Below are 21,831 nucleotides of genomic sequence, written 5' to 3' on the forward strand. Positions count from 1 at the left end.
AAAAATATAGGAAAAAGAAATATAACAACATACATAGTCCTCAGATGTCACAGTATAAAAAAAATTGTTGAAGAGGCGAATCGGAGTGAAGGATCAACATTTATGATAGTTAACAATGAGAAGGCCTACTAAGAATGTGACCTATCCGCAACGTCCCAGAGAAACATCCTGGCCATCAAAGGGGAGTCCAATATCTAGCCAATAGGGTTGAGCGATCGTGTTCGGAAAAGAACGGATTCCGATCGGCGATCGAGAAAATTTCTCGATCGCCGATCGGAATTCCGAACACGATCTATTTAGGTGGGATCGAGGATTATTTCCCCACTATTTCCCCTTAACCTTCACACTGAGTATATAGTGTATACTCAGTGTGAAGGCTCCGCTGTGGTTCCATAATAATGAATGGAAGCAGCCAGCACACAGCCTTACCCCCTGCGCGCTGGCTGCCTCCATTCGTTCTAAAGGGAGACTAAACTAACATGTCTCATAGCTACTTACCTCCAGAGATGGCTGCTCCGGTGTTCTTCTTGCTGCCACTCCACGCTGCAGTCTTCTTTGCCTCGCTGCCCCTGCCTCCCAGATTAGTGTTTAAAGAGCTAGGAAGGCGGGGCTCGTGGCTTAGGAGAGGGTGGGCGGGTACAGGGCGGGGAGACGTGACATCTCCCCTCCCAGTACCCGCCCACACTCTCCTAACTTGGGAGGCAGGGAGCAGCGAGGCAAAGAAGAGCAGCGTGGAGTGGCAGCGAGAAGAACACCGGAGCAGCTATCTCTGGAGGTAAGTGGACACCAGGGGGGATTAAGTAGCCAGAGGATTAAAAAAAATCCTCTGGCTACTTAGTGATTCACTACACAGCGTGGATTCTAACAATTAAAGCGTTTAATTGTTAGATTCCATGCTGTATAGTGAATAGGATTGCTTTTAAAATCCGATCTCCGATTAATAAAAAAATCCCATTGACTTGCATTGGGATCGAGATCGGGTTCGAATGAAAAATGATCGGAAATCGGATTTTAAAATCGATCCTGAAAAATCAAGATCGTCTCAACCCTACTAGCCAGGCCTCATAATGCCTCTTATCTACGAGGGACCTTCCTTTTCAGATAAATACCAGGCTCAAGATGTACAATAAGGTTTATCTCTGTTTTAAAATCAACAATGGATGGGACACTAGGATCAAGCCTGTGGAATGACAGTAGTTTTCTACGCTATAGAAGAATAGGCAAGATCCTCAGGGCTAAAGGGGACTCCACGTCAATCTCTCCCCAAAGAAAACTCAGTAGGCACACTTAAGTCTGCACTTGTAACTGCACCCCATAAACTCACACAACCACACCAAAAACACCTCCAGAAAGAACCAATAAATATACACTGCCACAGCATATGAAGCAGGCAAGTATTATCAAACCACATCAAGGATGCACAGAATGTCAACCCATTGTATACTGGTGAAGAGGCCAACATCTATTTCCCAATGGGAACCGTGCCAAATTTGATAGTTTTTTTTTGTTTTTTGTTTTTTTTATCCTGTGGAAATTAGCCCTTTGGTGACATCTGCTGACAAAATATACTCAGGACATCATGATCACTAAGTGACAAACCAGTGGATCTCAACTATGCTTGATACGCATTTCTGAGCTGTGACTACTGGTAGAAAAAAGTCTATGTGGCAGAGAAGACTCACAATGGAAATGGCCCCTTCTTGTAGCAGGTGATGCTAGGAATGAGCCTCTTTAATTTATTGCAATGCTCATTACAATTTTCTCTCCGCCAAGAACAATAAAGACTTGCCAAGAGGAGACCTTTGCCAATCCCGAACCACGAAAGCACCCAAGCCTCAGGCAAGTGTCTATGAGGTTACGATCTTCTTCAAACTTTATTGTTTTTCTGCTGAATTACTCTGATCCTCCCACAATAGGAATGAAAAAACAAAATACTTCTGGTATGGTCTATAGAAAACTGTGTGTTCAGGATAGGAAACTAGGATAGTAAATGGGAAAGAATCAGATTTCTGACTAGCTTAGTCCAACTCCTGACACAGCCGTTCACTGGCAAAACACGTGTCGGGCATGAGCACCTGTTTCTCCCTCCGAGTGGTTGCTCTTTGAGCCCTCTTGATACATACCTACTGCCATTGTAAAAAGTGTGTTGTTAATCTGGCTGTATTTGACCTAGATTCAATGTATATGTTTTTCTGATTGCTAATGACATTATACAGACTTTGGAGGCACTGTCCTATTAAGCATTGTACTATACTATATTTGGGGGTTTGTTTTTGTGCTGCTGCTCAGGATCAGGATCAGGATCTCCACCAACACTGAGTATTAGGAGGCTAGGTAGCCAATTTACCCCTGCTGCATTTGTGATCCTCCATCACTCCAGTTCTTAGATTTTCTTCCTGCCTGCTCTGCTGGAACACGTCTCTAAAGTCTCCATGGATTTAGTCAGCAAAACCAATAAAATGTTTTTTTGTTTTTTTTGTTTTATACTTACAGGGATTTTGGATCTTGACTGAGGAATCTGGGTCGGGGTGTTGCTTATGCATGACCTGTGTGCTAATTTGTTCTATGAGAATCTGAAAAACAAAAGCGTCAAAAAGTTAACTTTTCATGATACCTAGTTGGCACACCGCTAAGGACTCATTCACATCTGCGCCCAGTCTCCGTTCATACAGATTTCCGTTTCCTGCACAAAACTGAGCAGGAGACGGAAAGCTGCAGGACTCTTTCATACCCATTCATTTGAATGGGTTTGAAAGATGTCTGGCCGTGAGCGCCGTTGAGTGTTTTATGCTCGCCGCCGCGAAACCGTTTTTTTAAACCGGACAGAGTCGGACATGCAGGACTTTGTGTCCGGTTTAAAAAAAAAAACGTTTTTTTACCGGCGTTCACAGCCGGACCCGGTCTGACAGGTTTCCATCTTCTGCATGCAGAAGACGGAAACCTGAAAACAGAGTCCGGGCGCTAGTGTGAACCCAGCGTTAACAGTATCTTTCTTATCACTTTCCTTTTTTTCTAGATATGTACATAATAAAACATATAAGCATGTGTAGTAAAGTTGTTGTAGGATCGACCAACCATCTAATGTGTATGGGGCTGTCAACAGGCTTATACCCGATTCCTGCAGGAGATCAGCCAGTGCTAGGAGTCTTATTCTCTTTTTTCCCCCATTAAAAGGCGTGTACATAGAAGCAATAGCAATTTTAGAAGAAAACAATGGACTGGAAGTTACCTCGAACAAAACATTGTAAGTTGTAATCGTGATTGTTTTTGCCTCTAGCATTAACCTTTCAGCCAACAGAGAGAACAACCCATGGCCCTGCATAATCTCTACTTTCCTCCTGTAGCAAAAAGAAAAAAAAGATAAAAGTAACATCAGATACATAAAATAGTTTGACACAATGAGGCATTATATCAATGTAGTATAGAAAATGTGCCAACATTTGGGAACAATTTGCTTAAAAAAATTGTTGCACATGTAACAGCTTTAGACACTTGGACGGTTTCTGCACCTTGCACAACATGTAGGTGAGGCTTACAGAAAAGGGGAGTGGCTATTTGGAATGGGTGTGTCTTAAGATTCAACACCCTGCATCAAAACCTAAGAAAAATTTTAGCACTTTTTATCAGAAAATAAGCCAATCAATATGTGGTAAATGTGTGTAAAACCATAATTTGTTTCCTAGAGCAGCTTCTTAAAAAACATAAAGGCAATTGTTTTGTGACCGTTTAGTTAGTTTTGTAGTAAGTAGTACTATATTACATGAACGTCTATAGCGACACAATGTAATAATCATATTCTGAATCCAAAAGAACTTGTTCCCCCATTCTACACCTTCAGATAAATTTATATGGTTGAGTAGGAAGCATAACCTGATGATAGGACACATTATATGTAGTGCTTATGCCTGTCCAAAATGCTTCTCAGTTAACCAGTTTTATAACACCCCACTCCAACAAAAAACAAAAAAACAAAACTTAAAATAAATAAAATTATATATATATATATATATATATATATATAAATATATATATATATATAAATATATATTATAATAATAATAATAATAATAATAATAATAATAATAATTATTATTATTATTATTATTAATAAAGTCTTGCTTACTTTGGTGACAAGTGCTTCAAAAAGTATCCCAGGACTTTTAAAGCTTGGACTCGAATTCCTTCACTCTTTGATGCCAGTAGTTTATAAACCACCCTTTAATATTTAAAGAAATACATAAATATGTTACAGAAAGAAGATTCACAGACAGTATGGTCATAAAAATGAAGAAGTATATCACACCTTAATCCATTTCTTTGATCAAAAGCTGGAATCATTGAATGTGGGTGTTCAGACATCAGTGCAACAAGTAACTGCAGGACATCCATCAAGTTGTCGTCCTAAGTAGATTGTAGATCAAACGGGAAGAGCAACGATGCAGAGTGATGACACATATTCCATTTTAAAACTTTTGCAGAAAGTTAATGGCATTCTGATTTTTTTTTTTTTTTTTTTTTTTTTTATATATCACAAATCTAAATTACACAGCTGTAACTGTCGACCACTGAAGCATACCACAGAACATACAGTGCCACCTAGTGGAAAATCTGCACACTAACCATCTCTACTATCCTATTTTCATAGAAACTTTAATTTACTTACTTCGTGCATTGTCAGAAGATAATTGAGAATTGCCTGCAACTCATCTTCTTTGACTCCATAATCCTTTAAAATACAGAAAAAAAAAAAAAAAATACAGGCAATAGCTCATCTACTTTTCTCAATGAAAAAGAAATTCTACACGTTTTTTTTAAGTCACAAATGTTTAAAAATTATCCTTAAAGGGGTTGTCCGGGATAAAACACCCTCCCCCCAGCCTACTTTCTAAATAACATCATTTCTCAAAAATTTATATTTATCCATATCCCATGGACACTTACTGGTTATGCAGTGATGAACCGTTTCCCAGTTTCCAGAAATGGAATGTCACTACTACTTTCCCACCCCTCCACTCACTCCCTCATACTTACCTCCCTTCATTCCTTCCATGCTTCCTCTTGTGGGATGACTCCTCCGTCTTTTCTGACTGCCAGCGCTGCTCTGTAGCTGATAAACCCCCTCTACTGCGCAGACTTGTGAGGAGCAACCACGCCTGCACAGTAGAGGTAGATCATCAGCTGCAGAGCACAGAGCAGCGCTGGGATAATAGTGTCTGCCAGCAAACAGAAAAGACGGTGCAGGAGGTAGCCTGGAAGAGAGGGGAGTATAATGGGGACAGGTTTTGGATGAGTAGGTTGGGATGGGCTAGTAGTGGGCAGGATAGCTAGAGACCATCTAGACAGACAGGAAAGGGGGTGTATGGGAGGGAGAGAGTGAGGTGAGAGGGGAGCTATTGTAGAAGTTACTTAGCAGGAAGCTGAACCTAGTAAACAAATGCAGTAGATACCAAGAGCTCCCAGAGACACCCAGAACTCACTCCAAACACTGCTAAAAGGTATTTGGTTGCATTTATTAACCCATTAATAGCGCTAACAGACCTTTAAAAAAATTACCCGTAAAACCCCTTTAACAGGATGTGCCCAGAGCCTAAGTCTGGGTTTATATGGGTTTCTGCTTAAAACCTTGCACTGAATGCAGAGAAGTTCCCTTTGAGAAACAAAGTGTAGATTACCTTCATCACCAACTGCTTGATGAAGATGAGCAAGAATGCTCTTAATGTCAGTACTTCCTTTGAATTAGGACGAGGTCCATCTTGGGTAACAAAGATGGAACACAAAGTTAACAAAAATTAAATATGCATACATGAATACAATTCTAGCTACTAGAGGTGAAAGGAAACTGGTCACTAAGAAAATACAGTCTAATCTGCAGACAGCATGTTCTAGAGCAGGAGAAGCTGAATAGACTGATATTTAATTTTGTGGGAAAAAATTCTGTATAACTCGTCATTTATCCATGGAATTCTCTGTTCTTTCTGTACTTGGAGTAGCTGAGTCCAGAAGGCGGTCCTATCAGTGACTGGCGGTTATCTTTGTATGCATAGCCACTGACAGAGCAGCCCACTGGACTCCATTACTCCTTCTAAGCATGGGAAAAAAGAGAAAGAAGTGGATAAATGACAAGTTATACTGAATCTTTTCCCACAAAACTGTATGGCAGTCAATTTGCTCAGCTCCTCCTGCTCTATAACATGCTGATGCAGATTATACTGCATTTTCATGGTGACAGATTCCCTTTAAAAAACAACATACCAAGTCCTTTTGGAACAATTCCACTACGATCCTGGGGATTTACAATCCAGTAGAAATATTTCAAAGTGTGCATCACAAGAAGGACAGTGCCTATTCTCCGCACCGCATTGTATATGTTAACTGTGCTGATGAAGTCTGTAGACATGTACGTGTACAATGCCAACTGGACCTATTAAGCAAAAAACAAAAGTACTACTCAATAGAAATAAAGCATTAAAGAGAACCTGTCAGTCCCGATAGGTATGTTTTTTTTTTTTGTTTTTTGTTTGTTTTTTTTGTTTTTTTGGGGAGGGGTTATTAAAGGGTAATCCCATCCCCAAGACCATATTTAAAGTTGTATCTTAGACTGGCTGAAGTGTTTTACTCAAAAAACTGCTTTTATCCATCTTGCTCTGTAAGGTACTGCTGAATATGACTCCTCAGTGCCTACAGCTCCATGGCTAAGTTTCAGACCACCTCGGCTATCAAGTAGCACAGGCTGGGCAGGACACGTCAGTCCCTGTTCCAGGCCACCACTTCTCTTCTGTTCACTGTAACTGATGGCTAATGGAGCAGTCTTGGCTCAGCAAAGAGCACTTGACTACTAAGCCGTAATAACTGATATAACTGCGCCTTCATCAAAGCTTCTGTTATTGTATCTCTATATGTGTATCCACAGATAACATTGCGCAGGTTAGAACAATGAACACCTCTGAGCATACTAATAACCTGGCCTGTACATTACACAGAAATCCAGAAACATTATTTATTGGGAATACAAGTATTCATTAAAACTTACAAACCAGGAGAGATGACTGGTTAAAAACAAAAGAAGTCATACTCCTCTTAAAGAGGACCTTTCATGTCCTCTGGCACGTGCGGTTTTATATACCGCTAGAAAGCCAACAGTGTGATGAATTTAGTGCACTATCTGCTTTCCCATTATGTGCCCCTGGTAAAGAGTTAGTCGTGCTGTTACTGTAGCTCTTCCTGTCAAAAGGGCGTTTCTGACAGTCTGTGAGGAACACCCCTCCCGACAGTAGAGTCCATAGTGCTGTACACTCAGAGTGGGCGTTCCTTACCACCCAAGCTATGGACGAGTACTGTCAGGAGGTTAGCGTCATGGCTGGATGGTAAAGAACGCCCCCTCTGACAGTATAACGCACTGTCGGCTTTCTAGCAGGATATAAAACCGCATGTGTCCTCTTTAACAATCCTTGCTGCTCCCTGCCTTTTTAATGCAGCAGTAATATCCTGGCAGAGACATCTGACCACTACAGCCGTGTCTAATGTTCATATCGGGACATCAAGCTGCAGCAGGATGTGCAGAGACCAATAGGGGAAGGAGAAGAGGTAGCAATGAAAACAGTCAGAGATTTCCCTTAGTGTGAGCTCATATTCTTCTGCTTACCTTTGCAGGTGTATGAATCCATATTGCTGGGTTGAGTAAAATGTGGTCACACAACTGTTTTAGTAAAGGAATCCCGTTTTGCAGAGTGCTCAGGTATTTTGAGAATGCCAGGCTAAGGTCTAACACAGTTGTAGTAACGTGTGTTTTGGAAGACTATAGAGAAATAAAGAAGAGCATGAAAGACAACATAAGTTACAATTCATATTCAGACTATTAGGAAATATTTTTTCCCTTAGAAGGTAACAAAAAAAAAAAAAAAAAAAAAAAAAAACACACTGTATAAACCTTCACTATCTTGGAACCTGTGTTGTTACATACACCATATAAAACTGCAGTCATTTAACTGTAAAATAATACAGAAAAATCACAAAACACATTAACCCCTGCAAAAAATGGCATAATACATTTAATAAAACACATGATGAAAACTTCCCACATGAAAGTCCCAGCAGGAAGCCTGATACACACAACTCTCAGAATTGTAATTGGAGTCCCTAGTTACTTTCATGTTATCTACTGAGAACAAAGATACATTTGATCAAAACCAACAAATACACTGTAAAAATACAGACTATCAGTTCTGAGACTAGGGCAGAAGGCCTTTGAACTTTCTTGAGACGAAGTTTTAGTAGTGAAAGGGTACAAACAGCAGAAATCCATTCTATACATCTAAAGGAGGTGGTTTCTGTAGCATGTTCATGGATTCATTTGAAAAGGCCTGCAAAGTATGCATACCCCTTGAACTTTTTCACATTCTGTCACCTTACAACCACAAACTTAAAATGCATTTTATTGAGATATTAAGTGATTGACCAACACAAAGTAGCAGATAATCATGAAGTGGAAGGAAAATGATACGTTTTTCAAAGTTTTAAATAAAATAAAAACCTGAAAAGTGTGACATGCAAAAGTATTCAGCCCCCTGTACTGAGATACCTCTAAGTAAAATCCAGTGCATAGCATTGCCTTCAGAAGTCACCTTATTATTTAATAGAGTCCAGTTTTGTGTAATTTAGTGTTAGTATAAATACACCTGTTCTGTGAAGGCCTCAGTGGTTTGTTAGAGAACACTAGTGAACAAACAGCAACATGAAGACCAGCAACTAGCCAGACAGGTCAGAGATAAAGTTGTAGAGAAGTTTAAAGCAGAGTTAGCCTATAAAAACATATCATTCCAAGAAGCACTGTTCAACCCATCATCCAAAGATGGAAAAAGTATTCTACAACTGCAAACCTGCCAAGACATGACCGTCTACCAAAATTAACAGATCGCACAAGGAGAATACAGGTCAGAGAAGCAGCCAAGAGGTCCATGGTCACTCTGGAGGAGCTGCAGAAATCCACAGCTCAAGTGGGAGACTCTGTCCACAGGACAACTATAACTTGTGCACTCCACAAATCTGGCCCTTAGACATAAGAAGTACAGTTTGCCACAAGCCACTTAGTGGACACAGCAAACATGTGGAAGATGCTCTGGTCAGATGAGACCAAAGTAAATTTTTTTGGCCTAAATGCAAATTGTTATGTGTGGTGGAAAAGTAACCCCGCTCATCACCCTAAACACACCATCCACACTGTGACATGTAGCATGTACAGGGAGCATGTACAGGGAGCTGGTCAGAGTTAATGGGAAGATGGATGGAGCTAAATACAGGGCAATCCTGGAAGAAATCCTGTTGGAGGCAGCAAAAGACGTGAGACTGGGAAGAAGAGTCACCTTCCAGCTAGACAATGACCCTAAACATACAGTCAGAGCTACAGTGGAATGGTTATATGAAAGAATATTATTGTTACAATGGCCCAGTCAAAGTCCAGACCTAAATCCCATTGAGCATCTGTGTCACGGCATGAAAATTGCTGTTCACAGAGGCTCTCCATCCAATGTGGCTGAGCTTCATCTATTTTGCAAATAAGAATGTGAAAAAAATCTCAGTCTCTAGGTGTGCAAAGCTGGTTGAGACATACCCCAAAAGACTTGCAGCCTGAATTGCAGGGAAAGGTGGCTCTACAAAAGTAGTGATATAGGGGGATGAATACTTTTGCACGTCACACTTTTCACATTTTTATTTGATTAAAATTTTGGGAACCATGTATTATTTTCCTTCCACTTCATAATTATCTGCTACTTTGTGTTGCTCTATCACTTAAAATCTCAATAAAGTACATTTAAGTTTGTGGTTGCTAGGTGACAAAATGAGAAAAAAGCTCAGGGGTATGAATGCTTTTGCAAATCATTGTAGGTATGTATAGGATAAATCACTGCAACAGAAATTTAGAACATGTCAGATACCCTTCTAGTAAAGAAGGGGAAAAAAAAAAAAAAGTTTCACACAAAATACTAGATTTGCAGATGTTCAGGTTACCATTGCAATCTGTCAATTTGTCACTGATGCCAATAGTCCACAAATACATCATTAGTCAGGGAGACCTTACCTTCTCAAGACTGTACCCTATTACAAGGAAGCCCTTTGAAGAGAGCATCTGTTCTTGCATAGCGAGAGAGTTTTTCAGCAACTCCAAAATGAAGGCCAAAAGAGTAGAGCTTGAGAGGAAAAATGCAAAAGTATTAATTTCTGGAAAAAGGAAAACCATGTAAAGACAATATTGTTAACAATAAAAAGCTGCCTCCACACGGTTTACACATAGTTTTGCTGTTCTATGTTGCCTGTACAGTGCTCAGACAGGGCTTCTCACAGCTCAAAATAAGGGCAAAATAAGGGTACGAGAATGTCTGGGTAAGGACTTGCTGTTTGTGTTGCCACTCAGACAGCAAGCACCTTAGTTCATTGTGCTCAGGCCCGATTCACATCTGCATTTTGTCCATTCCATTCCCCTATCTGCATGAAATATGCTGAGAGAAAAGTCCTACGAGCAGCACTTTTCTTTCTGTATTTTTCATGTGGAAACCGAGCAGAAAGCACATGGACCCAATTATAGTCTATGGGGTCTACGGGTTTCCTTAGGTAACCACTTTTTTATGCAGATTAGGATTCCGTTCGGGGGTTTCTAAGCGGACCTCCAAACGGAAACGATGTGTAGTTGAGAATCGAGCCTCAAAACTTTTTTCTATCAGGGATCTTTTAGCTCTCATGTCCATGGATTTCCTATATTATGGGCTTATCACAGCTATTTGTTGTTTCATATTTGCCTTAATAATAACAGGACATATTGTACATAGCAGCAGATAATCGAAAATATTCTACACATATGGAGTGATTTGTTTCGTTAGAAAGTGTTGCAAAGCCTCAAGAGAAGAGTGGGAGAGGTAGTGTTGAGAAGGAAACTACTGGCAGACTTTCCACATTGCACATGCCTTAGAGAGACATGAAACCATAATGGCGCCATTAACAGCAGATACATAATAAGAAACCACTAATGCTTATAGGTAAGACTCTACAGATCTTTAGATCATTAAAGAGGACCTTTCACCACCCCAAGCCCGTGCAGCTTTCTGCCCCACGTTATAGACACTGCTGCACAGACTCTGGTGCACTTTGAATTCTCTCCCTAGCCCCCCTCGTTTTGGAGCTCTGAGCCCCGTTAATTCTGGCGCCCTGTATGTTAATGAAGCCATTCAGTGTCAGAAGGGCGTTTCTGACTATAAAGACAAGAGCTACGTCAGTCTGACACTGTCCAATTAGCATTGGACAGTGTCGACCTGCTTCTGCTGTGTGCTCTTGTGAGTTCTCGGGAGATCAGGCAGTCCTCTCTTCACAGGGCTGAACAGAAGACCCCGGAGAAGCGATCCAGGCTGTGTAGGAGAACTTCACTGACATTGCTACAGGTGAGTAAAGAAACCCCTAAGCAATGAGCATAAGTGCCCAGTACACCCTGTGGACCTAGGTCTAGCCCTTATACAACGAGCATTAACCCTATAGCCCCTAGGCAATGAGCATTGCCTAGGGGCTATAGGGGTTAATGCTCGTTGTATATGGGGATAGACCTAGGTCCACAGGGTGTACTGGGTACTTATGCTCATTGCTTAGGGGTTTCTTTACTCACCTGTAGCAATGTCAGTGAAGTTCTCCTACACAGCCTGGATCGCTTCTCCGGGTCTTCTGTGCAGCCCTGTGAAGAGAGGACTGCCTGATCTCCCGAGAACTCACAAGAGCACACAGCAGAAGCAGGTCGACACTGTCCAATGCTAATTGGACAGTGTCAGACTGACGTAGTTCTTGCTTTTATAGTCAGAAACGCCCTTCTGACTGTAAAGGCTTAATTAACATACAGGGCACCAGAATTAACGGGGCTCAGAGCTCCAAAACGAGGGGGGCTAGGGAGATATTTCAAAGTGCACCAGAGTCTGTGCAGCAGTGTCTATAACATGGGGCAGAAAGCTGCACAGGCTTGGAGTGGTGAAAGGTCCTCTTTAACCTTTTAAAAGAAAATTCAGACTTCTTGTAAAGGGTATTGTCCCCAGAATATTGCCAGGATGTACACCCAGGCCCCCCCCCCCCCCCCCCAGATTTCAGGTGACCTTAACCTAACAGTTTCCCCTTTGTGTCTCCATTGTAGAAACATCATCATTTATGTCAATATGTAAATTAGAGCAACAAGGGTGTTACCCCCTTTGCAACACTGGGTCATTTACATAAAAAAAAACTATAACTGCAATATTTTAGCAGCAAAGGCACAGAGTCACAAGGGAGAAACACTTTTTGATTCAGATGACCTTTACCTATCTATCTGGGCTGAAATGCTGTCTTATTGTGACAGTCTCCCTTTAAGGGGAGCCTGTCAACTCAATCATAAACTAAACCCAGTATCTTAGGGTAGACCACACAGATTCCAATGAGGTATTTTATAAATATGCAAATGAGTAGCCAAGTGCTACTTGAGACATTCCCGTAGACTACCTGGGCACTCATCTGCATATAGAAAGAAATTATTTCTCAGCATTAGAGCACGGGTCACAATAAAAAGATACCAGTGAAATCTCTGAACTTCCCTACAATACTATGGTTTTAGTTTATAAGTGATGCTCATGCTGCCTCCATTTGAAACCTGCTTACATTTCCCTGTGAAAATTTGCTCAAAGGGTAAAACTTCATCTTACTCTTTGTCATAATTAAAAAATCAATAAGTACATAAAGTATTATGAGCCACTTCCCTAGTAGCTTGCAGTTAAGGTTTGGAGGTACTTTCATAAATGCAAAGGGTTATCCCTATCTCAAAGTGATGACCAATTGCTAGAAGGATCAACCTGCAGAAAATGAAGATTCTGAACTGCCAGTTCAGGGCTGCAGCTTTTGCACAGTCGTACCCTGCAGAGCAGCACAGCCATATTCAAGTGAATCATATTAACTGCAGTTCTCAGCAGTCAGGAATACTACTCTGCAGGAAAAAGCATTGAAACATAGAATCCTAGCGATATACCATCACATGTTTGGATGGGATTAATTCTTTATTTCATTTTTTATTACAATCCAGACATAGCTAACAAAAGAAGAATGCAGATATAACATTTATAACTATCCAAACAACACAAAGAGCCAGTAACATTGTAAATCACTGATAAGATATCAAAAGGAGTTTCAAAATGTGACAAAATCTCTGCAATGGAGGGAGTAAAGGCTATGAACAAAAGGTCCATTACTTATCTGGCAGATCTCATAAGATTCTGGCGCCACTGATTCAGTTCTCTCCATCAGTATTAATTTACCTGAATTTAGCAATTGAGTAACATGTGGCCGCAGTGACTCATCAGGCTTAGGGGTGCATTGCTGCACCAGTCCCCTGTTTCGACACAATGTCATCACTAAGTCTAAGAAAGCAAAAAACTGTGGGAAGGACTAGACCAAGAGCCCTGAAAAGTCAGGTGATCCGCCAGATAAGAAATGAGTCTTATTTTTTAAAATAGCATTTCGCAGTTTGGCCAGATTTTGCCTCCTGACCTCACACAATTCAGTCATAGTCCAATATCTAGCTGAAATCTCATTCAGAGACAACACTCTAGAGGTCTCTTACCAGACAGAAGTGTCAATGTGATCAGACCCGTATTGCTTATAGTCCAGCTGAGCAAAAAGAGGGAAGAGAACCTGCACTCCTCCAATGGAATGCATTGCACTTTGTATCGAGTGAGTTAAAACGGCCTTCACGTCCTTGAAAAGGTAATAAATATTAAAACTATTAGTTACACAAGAGCAATGAAAATGGAAAAGCAAAATCTACATCTCACAAGTATCCAAGTGTGATGCCAACACAAAGCAGTCTAGCAAGGCCGTACCATTAACCAGCTAAGAACGGTTTAACTTTGACACTTTGTACAACTAAAATATACATAGGAATCTGAAATAGAGATGTTCAGCATAAATATAGAATATAGTTATACAGTATGTAGTTGTTTGAAAGCTGTAATGAATGTCCCAAAATAAAACATCCAGCGCCAAAATAATTAAAACTTCACTTTTACTTATTCCAAGATTAAAAAGTAATTACAAGTGGATCCAAGATTGCAAATACAGAAAGAATTGCTTACGCGTTTCGGGGCTTGCGTTTTCTTGCCCCTTACTCATAGCATGCTATGAGTAAGGGGCAAGAAAACACAAGCCCCGAAACGCGTAAGCAATTCTTTCTGTATTTGCAATCTTGGATCCACTTGTAATTACTTTTTAATCATGGAATAAGTAAAAGTGAAGATTTAATTATTTTGGCGCTGGATGTTTTATTTTGGGACATTCATTACAACTTGCAATCCTCTTCAGTCGGAGGTCTTCCGCAGCGGCCTACAAATTATGTTTTCCATTCCTGTTGACTCCTATCAGGTTTGAGCGTTTTATATACTATACTTGTTTGAAAGCACCAATAATAGAAATAACAGAAGGGGAAACAGAAACCGAGGATTACAGGTAGTAATCTGCCTGTTCTATGGATAGTAATGTTCACAATTCAGCAGAGAAGCAAATCCTCGAGTTTCTACCCCATCAGATTGGTAACTAGATATAGTGTTGTTAATGCCAACTGTGCCATGCCATATAATGTTCAGTCACAGAACAGAATAAGGCAGCTACCATAGAAACTATACCTGGAGCATCAAGGCATGGGGAGAATGGACAAATATAGAGGCGTTATCTTTGGGAGAAGATTCCAGGCAGAGCTGAGCGTCTGTAGCTCTTGGGTTGTATGTGAATGAAATTGAACTGGACAGCTTGCCATCATACAGCAGCAACTTGTGGTGCTCGGCAAGAAAAAGGTCACTTTCTGCCTTGAATTTAAATGTGCCCTGAAAAAAAAACAAAAACAAATGATAAATTGTTGCTGTAAGAAGATTGTGTACATAGATTTCATGAAATTGATATTACAGATCACATATTGAATAACTGCAAATAGAAAATGCAAAAGGGAATATCATCAACAGACTCCCATCTGTGAGGGATCTGGGATTTCATGGCCTTACATCACCAAGTATTGGATGAAATGGTGCACAGCACAATGCTACCACATGACCCTAAAGCAGTGGAAGCTTTCTCTATCTAGCTTCTCTACATTGGTTTGACTATTGCCAGGAAAAAATTACCTGTCTGGCTACATTGTGCCCACTGTAAAGTTTGATGGAAGAAGGATAATGCTATGGAGTTTTATGCACCTAGGCCGCTTCGTTCCAGTGAAATCACAATGTTTCAAAGACATTATAGTTAATGGTATATGTAAACAATTGAATGTTTGGGAAAAGCCGATAATTGCTCATCGGAATTAGTCCTGACAATAAGCGCAATAAACCTGCGGTAGAAATTGTCATTCTATTCCTGCAGCGTAAAACACCAATGACTTGGGTGTGGTAATTTGTATATGGCACATGTCCAGGAAAATAAGAGCGCCAACAGCGGAAGATCGGGTGTGTCCTTCCTACCAGGTTTTATACATGGTGAGAAACAATGGGTTGTCCCTGTCTTTGGGAGTGAAGCACATGGGAATAGAAGTAGGAAAGGAGGGCTATAAGAGTATAGGGTTTCTTTAACTGTTATAGGGCATCACAGAAAGAGTGCACAAATTACTGATATTGCCATTTTTGGGGAAGATCAAATTGGCCATGGAGAACCAGTTGGAAAAGGGACCTCTGACTTGTTGACATGCATAATAAAAGCTCATAATAGGTCTTTCAACTTTACCACCCATAAGAAGACCCAAGATATCCTGAGTAAACAATCATAATAATGAAAAAAGAAACCATTACCTTGTATGAAGGCCCAAGCTGATAAATTGCAAATATCTGAGCTGCATTGAGAGCTTCACTGAAGAGATAGACGGCAGCCATTTGTCCACAAAAGACCCTGTTAGCATCGGCTGTTTCAGATGAACCCAAGAAACACTTGTCAAAAGTCTGAAGAAGAAATTTCAAAAAGTTAGAAATGAAGAAAGTAAAATACTTTAAAAAAATATTTTCAAAACCAACTAAAAAGGTAGATAGATACTTTCACAATACCGGACTCCTTAAAGTATATCTAAACTTTTTTAATAATTCTTGATTTTCTGGCAGCATTTGAGTCACTAATACATTTTGTAATACAGTGAAGTCTCTAGAGACAAATACTTCTTTTTAAAAAAAAAACAAAAAAAAACAAAAAAAAAAAAAAACAATAATTTTCCTGTTATACTGATTAGAAGCTACCTCTCTATGAAGACCACCCCCTTACCCAACCAAAGACAACATTTCTGAGCAAATTATTCTGGCTTTATGCAATATGCTGAAGTATAAAATCAGGGCTGAGTCGGTAGGCCAAAACTTAGGCTTTGACTCCTATTTTTCCAAAGCCTGACTCCCCCTTCATAAATAGATGACAGCCATGGTCAGTGACAAATCAGTAAATATCCTCTAATTTAATAAAAAACTAGTGAATGAATTTCAATGAAGGTAAATATGTAACAATCTATACATCTAATCATAGGATCTGAATAATTGGTTAACATAATTAAATGGTTGTTCAGTTTCACACAAATATTGTCCGGCTAATAAAGTTTTTAAATTTCCCATTATACTTTCTGCAGCAATGTCTCAGAGTTTTTCACATCTTTGCTTGTTGTCCTTCTTTGTTTACTTCCCAGGAATAAAACCTGTCCATGATTTTGTGTTATAAGTATATTGGATAAAACTGTATATGGATGGGTTCACATAATTTTAAAGGGATTGTCCGATCTGAAATTGATTTTTCATACTAATTAAGTACAGCACTCTACTATTTCTGGGGCTGCCAATGAAGTGAATGGCCGCCCACATTCACCCCGGCTTCGTGGGACAACCCCTTTATTTTACTGATGTAAAATACCCATACCCAGATTAAAACAAAATAAAACCCATGGCAAAAGCTTTCTTTCATCAAGTATTTTACTTTTCTGATATGAAGGGGGGGAGAGTGAGCACCTGTGAGCGTTTTGTGCTCTCCACAGCAAAACTTTTTTTTTTTTTTTTTTTTTAACCGGACACAAAGTCCTGCATGTCCGACTTTGTGTCCGGTTAAAAAAAAAAAAACCCGGTCTCGCCGCGGTGAGCACTAAATGCTCACAGGCGCTCACAGCCGGATGCTATTCAAACTCATTCAAATGAATGGGTTTGAAAAATGACTGCAGGTTTCCATCTCCTGTCCAGTTTTGGGCAGGAAACGGAAACCTGCAAAACGGAGACCGGGGCGCAGATGTGAATGAGCCCCTACAGTAGTAAACAAGCATGACAGAAGAAGAAAGTTGTTTTGTTTTTTTTGTTTGTTTTTTGACATTAGTACCAATGGGAACATTACTATCATCATTAATAACCTTGCTCTTATACTATGATAATGTAATCCCCCCCTAACTTTTTATTACACAATCAATAACATTCTGTAACTTTTTTTCCCAACCCCAGGCAAAATTGGTCTCAACTCTGACTCCACAGCTCTGCATAGAATACATGAGTTTGGGTTGTTTCATTGTTATTTGGGGACTATACATGCTTGCTGATTCCATTAGACATTTTAACCTGCATTTTGTACACTCTCTTTGAGAGAAAAAACCATATGAAATTTTTCTGTGCAAATTTGTGTCATCGGCTCAATGAGGTTTCACTGTGTACTCTAGTAACAAGTTTGTTCCCTGAGCTTCTTTATTCTTTCTCTTGCTGCTCTATTGACATCTAAAATCTGTGCATTGATTTCTTGCTGCTCTATTGACATCTAAAATCTGTGCTTTGATTTCACCAAATAGGAGAAGAGGGATCTTGTGTATTGCAGGGAAACTCAGGCTGGGGGAGTGTTACTTTTCAAAGATCTCAGGCATTACAACACTTAGAAAAGATGAAATTCTCATCTTTGATAGGAAACCAAGATCACAGTTCTACCAGTTTAAAGGGTTTTCCCCATCTCAGTGTTTCAGCAGCTTTGCCTGCAGTCTGTTCTTCTCACTTCCTTCTCTCCCCCCTCTGCTTGAGAAGGATCACAATACTTCTACAGATGCTTGTACAGAACAGACTCCGTGTTATCTGTGTGTTTACATAGAGCAATAACAGACTGGCTTTATCAGCAAGCTGCAATTAGCTGAACAATTGTCCTGCCACAAGAGCAGTGAGTGACATCACTTGTCCTATAGGTCCATGGTTATAGCAATGATGTGTAAACATTGGGAGGAATAAGGTCACATAGAAGGCAAACAAAGCAGAATTTCTAAAGGAATATATTTAGGAAAAGTCTTCAATTTACATAAGCTACAAGTATAGATAGGATCCTTGAGATGGGATTTCTTTAAGTTTATTTTTAGAAGCACACTTGGCATTGGAAGCAGTTGCACATAAATACACCAGTTTTTAACTGGTGACATCTATGGAAAGAAAACAGGTATAATCTAAAATCTTGCTGTCAAACGAACCTTAAGATTCCTTTCTAGGTTTTTTAACGACCAAGATATGTTTGAAGTAACCCTCCCCCTAGCCTCATTTTTAGTGCATTACACAAGAGCCTCTACGTCAACCAACTCTCAAAACAAAAAAGGGACAAATTAAAGAAACTGAGGTTTCTATAGAAAGGAGCCAAAATTAGTTAACAAAAGCATTTTACTAAATTTGTTAATGAAATACTTAAAAGCTGTTAAACTTTAAAGGGAATCTCTCTCATGAAAAATGCTGTCCAATATGTAGCTAACAAGACTTAAACAAATGGGCATATAGTTTTCTAGGGAAAAGATATTCAGTGTGAATGCATTCCCTCTATGACTGTGCATACAGCTATCAATCACTCATAGGACCGCCTACTTGACTTCTCAACATACTAAGAGCAGAGTTTTCAATAGACAAAGTTATATTGAATATTCTCCCATAAACCTATACATCAGTCTGCTTAGCTACTTACGCTCTATTCCATGTTGCCTGCAAATTGGACATTTTCAATGTGACAAGTTTCCTTTAAGTGGGGACATAGTGTATTGTAGTAAATTACGTTTGCCTAATAAAGCTTTTTTTTTTTTTTTTTGGGGGGGGGGGGAGTGGGAGCATAATAACATTTCATTTTTTCACTATTGTACATGTAACTCATCTAGTGAGACGGACAATACAAATGAAAACTAAAGAAAACGGTCATCCTGAAAGAGACAGCCTGCCAGTCTTTTCCGCTCGATTAAACATCTGTCATCTTGACTACATCTACACAAGTGTCCGCTAACCAAAGGATTGGTTTGGCCTCAATACAGTCGGAGGATCTTTTGGATGAGGAGTGATGCTGATGATATCTCACTGAACACTTGCAACCAACACATTCAAGTGTATTGTGGCCTCTGTGTTCTGTTAGCTGCTGAATCAACAAATAGTACATTTATATGTAGTTGATGTGTCCACCAGTAAGGTCACATCCCTTTCGGATGTCACATTTTTACGATTGGCATCAACTGAACAGGAAGAATCGGGGGGGATCATTACAAAAAAAAAAAAAAAAAAGGAAGGTCTACCAGCACAGATACTTTTTACAGTTGACTTGCATCGGTGGGGCACCAGTTTCTGTAGACCCCTCAGACTTTAGGTCTACTGAGGAATATGTGTAACAGGCAAAAGTAGGATATGTCCGATTATGTTTTGTTCTTAAAATGCAGTTTTGTGAAAAACTTTTCCACAACCTGCACTTTTTGAAAATTCATTATGCAAATTAGCTCTCAAATTAACCAAACCAGACACTCATCTGAAAACAGTACTTTTGGGGTCCTTGCCTCTGGATATAATTTCTTTCCAGAGAACATCTAGTTTGCATAATTTTTTCCCCATGGTGTATTGTCTGTAAGCAAGTCATTATATACCAGCTGTGTCTTCAATGAGAACCAGCACCGTCTCCTCCACCACAGCTAGAACTTCATTAAAGAGAAAAGTTTCTGCGGATCACGACTAGGGCAGGTGATTGATGGAATTAATTCGCCCTCTGGGCTCTGCACAATTTAGCTTTTGCATGGAATCATTAGATCAATCTAACTGCAGGCAGAGGAGCGCTGCAGAACACGGGTCAGGCATCCCATTGCCTCTGATGCACACGCACTACTGCCCCCAGATCAGTGCAGCAACACTGCCTCTGGCAGGAGTCATAGTTCAGCAATTGGTTGAAGCCTTCCAGCACTACGATTTTTTATTTTTAAACTCATTCTATCAAAAGCTTCAAATAGGCACACAGGAATGAAATACGGCACATCAGATGAATGCAGATAATGGTGAATACTCCCCATGGCAAAGGAGACACACAACATACTCAGTAGAAAGCTACCGAACATGCCAGGTAGAATTTGTCACTACAATGGAGCAGCAAACAGTATTTTGGAACAGGTGAATCATGGAGGACACACTACCTTGTAAGCAGCAACTTATAAGGTTGTTATAGTAGCTAAACGCCTTTTACCGGCAAAGTAAATAGTAAGAGGAGATTTACACCAAAAGGCCCAAACTTAGTTAAATTAAAACAGGACAACCAATGTTGTGGAGCCTGAGTCGGGACCAATTTGAGTTGAGATGTGGAAGGGGAAAGGGATGTACACATTTTTAATCTTGTGTAAGTGAATTGATGATTAGTCTGTTAAATATTTACTTTCATAGAAATTCAGTCACTAGATTCTTATTGAATTAGAGGAGCTTTACCACCAATAAAAAATGCCAACTGTACTAGAGTCAGTGGTAGGTCAGATATTAAACTATGTCAAGAGCAGAAGATAGTGAAAGGTCCTCTTAACTCCCTTATTCACTAAAAATGATCTTTGACTACCTTCTTTGCATCCTTTAATTGGTGCCAGGCCACTGATTTTGGCACAGATGGAGTTTTTTCTCGAGTCCCCACTGTTTCTGAATTTGGGTGCTGTTAGTTTTATTGGCTGATAAGCTTATTAGACTCCGTATGGTAGTCACCGGAAGAAGCCGACAAAGAGGTGTAATTCAGAGCATAAGGCATAGGAGGGACAGGTAAAAGGGCTAAGAATCATGCCCACCTTTCCTGCTCCTGCCTGACGCTGGGTTCACACCTGCGTTTGGGGGCTCCGTTCTATGGTTTCCGTCTTCTGCATGCCAGAAGACGGAAACCATAGACCGGGTCCGGCCATGCGCGGCGGTGAGCGTTTTAGGCTCTCCGCCGCGAAACCGGATTTTTTTATCCGGACACAGAGTACTGCATGTCCGACTCTGTGTCCGGATTATAAAACCCGGTTTCGCGGCGGAGAGACTAAAACGCTCACGGCCGGACATCTCTCTCACCCATTCAAATGAATGGGTGAGAGAGTCTCCTGCAGGTTTCCGTCTCCTGCCTGTGTTTTAGGCAGGAAATGGAAACCTATGTACGGAGTGCCGGGCCACAGATGTGAACGAGCCCTGACACTACCTACCTGACTGTACAGACACTAATTAGCATATCACAACTAACTGCACTTATTTCTCCGGGATGGTGTACTCACCAGGTAAACACTACTCTAGTCTCACTTTCAACCTCATATGTAAATGAAAATGGAAATAGATAATCAACTCACATCACTTGTATTGACAAGCCAGGTTATCTCTCCATATGAAGCCAGTTCTCCATTTACATAGCATCGCAGTTCACTATTCTTCCATCGATTGTAAATGTGGACAATTGACACCATGTACCACTGAAATGGAAGAGAAGAATAAAACAGAAATAGTTCACCAATAAAAATACTATATATATATATATATATATATATATATATATATATATATATATATATATATATATATATATATATATATATATATA

The 21,831-nt window shown here is 40.0% G+C and overlaps 1 protein-coding gene across 2 annotated transcripts in view; it reads right to left on the bottom strand.

Moving 5' to 3' along the window:
* LRBA (LPS responsive beige-like anchor protein) overlaps positions 1-21,831 on the bottom strand; it is a 426,487-nt gene that overhangs the window by 366,025 nt on the left and 38,631 nt on the right. For both annotated transcript variants that reach the window (XM_075287867.1, XM_075287860.1), the window contains exons 7-19: positions 21,584-21,703; positions 15,816-15,962; positions 14,667-14,864; positions 13,610-13,743; positions 10,076-10,184; positions 7,643-7,795; positions 6,253-6,421; positions 5,673-5,752; positions 4,664-4,726; positions 4,304-4,401; positions 4,124-4,216; positions 3,230-3,338; positions 2,492-2,573 (exon numbers count right to left, since the gene is read on the bottom strand). In XM_075287867.1, coding sequence (XP_075143968.1) covers positions 2,492-2,573; positions 3,230-3,338; positions 4,124-4,216; positions 4,304-4,401; positions 4,664-4,726; positions 5,673-5,752; positions 6,253-6,421; positions 7,643-7,795; positions 10,076-10,184; positions 13,610-13,743; positions 14,667-14,864; positions 15,816-15,962; positions 21,584-21,703 — 1,555 coding nt within the window. The remainder of the gene's footprint in view (positions 1-2,491; positions 2,574-3,229; positions 3,339-4,123; positions 4,217-4,303; positions 4,402-4,663; positions 4,727-5,672; positions 5,753-6,252; positions 6,422-7,642; positions 7,796-10,075; positions 10,185-13,609; positions 13,744-14,666; positions 14,865-15,815; positions 15,963-21,583; positions 21,704-21,831) is intronic.

The sequence above is a fragment of the Leptodactylus fuscus genome, chromosome 1, assembly GCF_031893055.1.
Source record: "Leptodactylus fuscus isolate aLepFus1 chromosome 1, aLepFus1.hap2, whole genome shotgun sequence".
NCBI lineage: Eukaryota > Metazoa > Chordata > Amphibia > Anura > Leptodactylidae > Leptodactylus > Leptodactylus fuscus.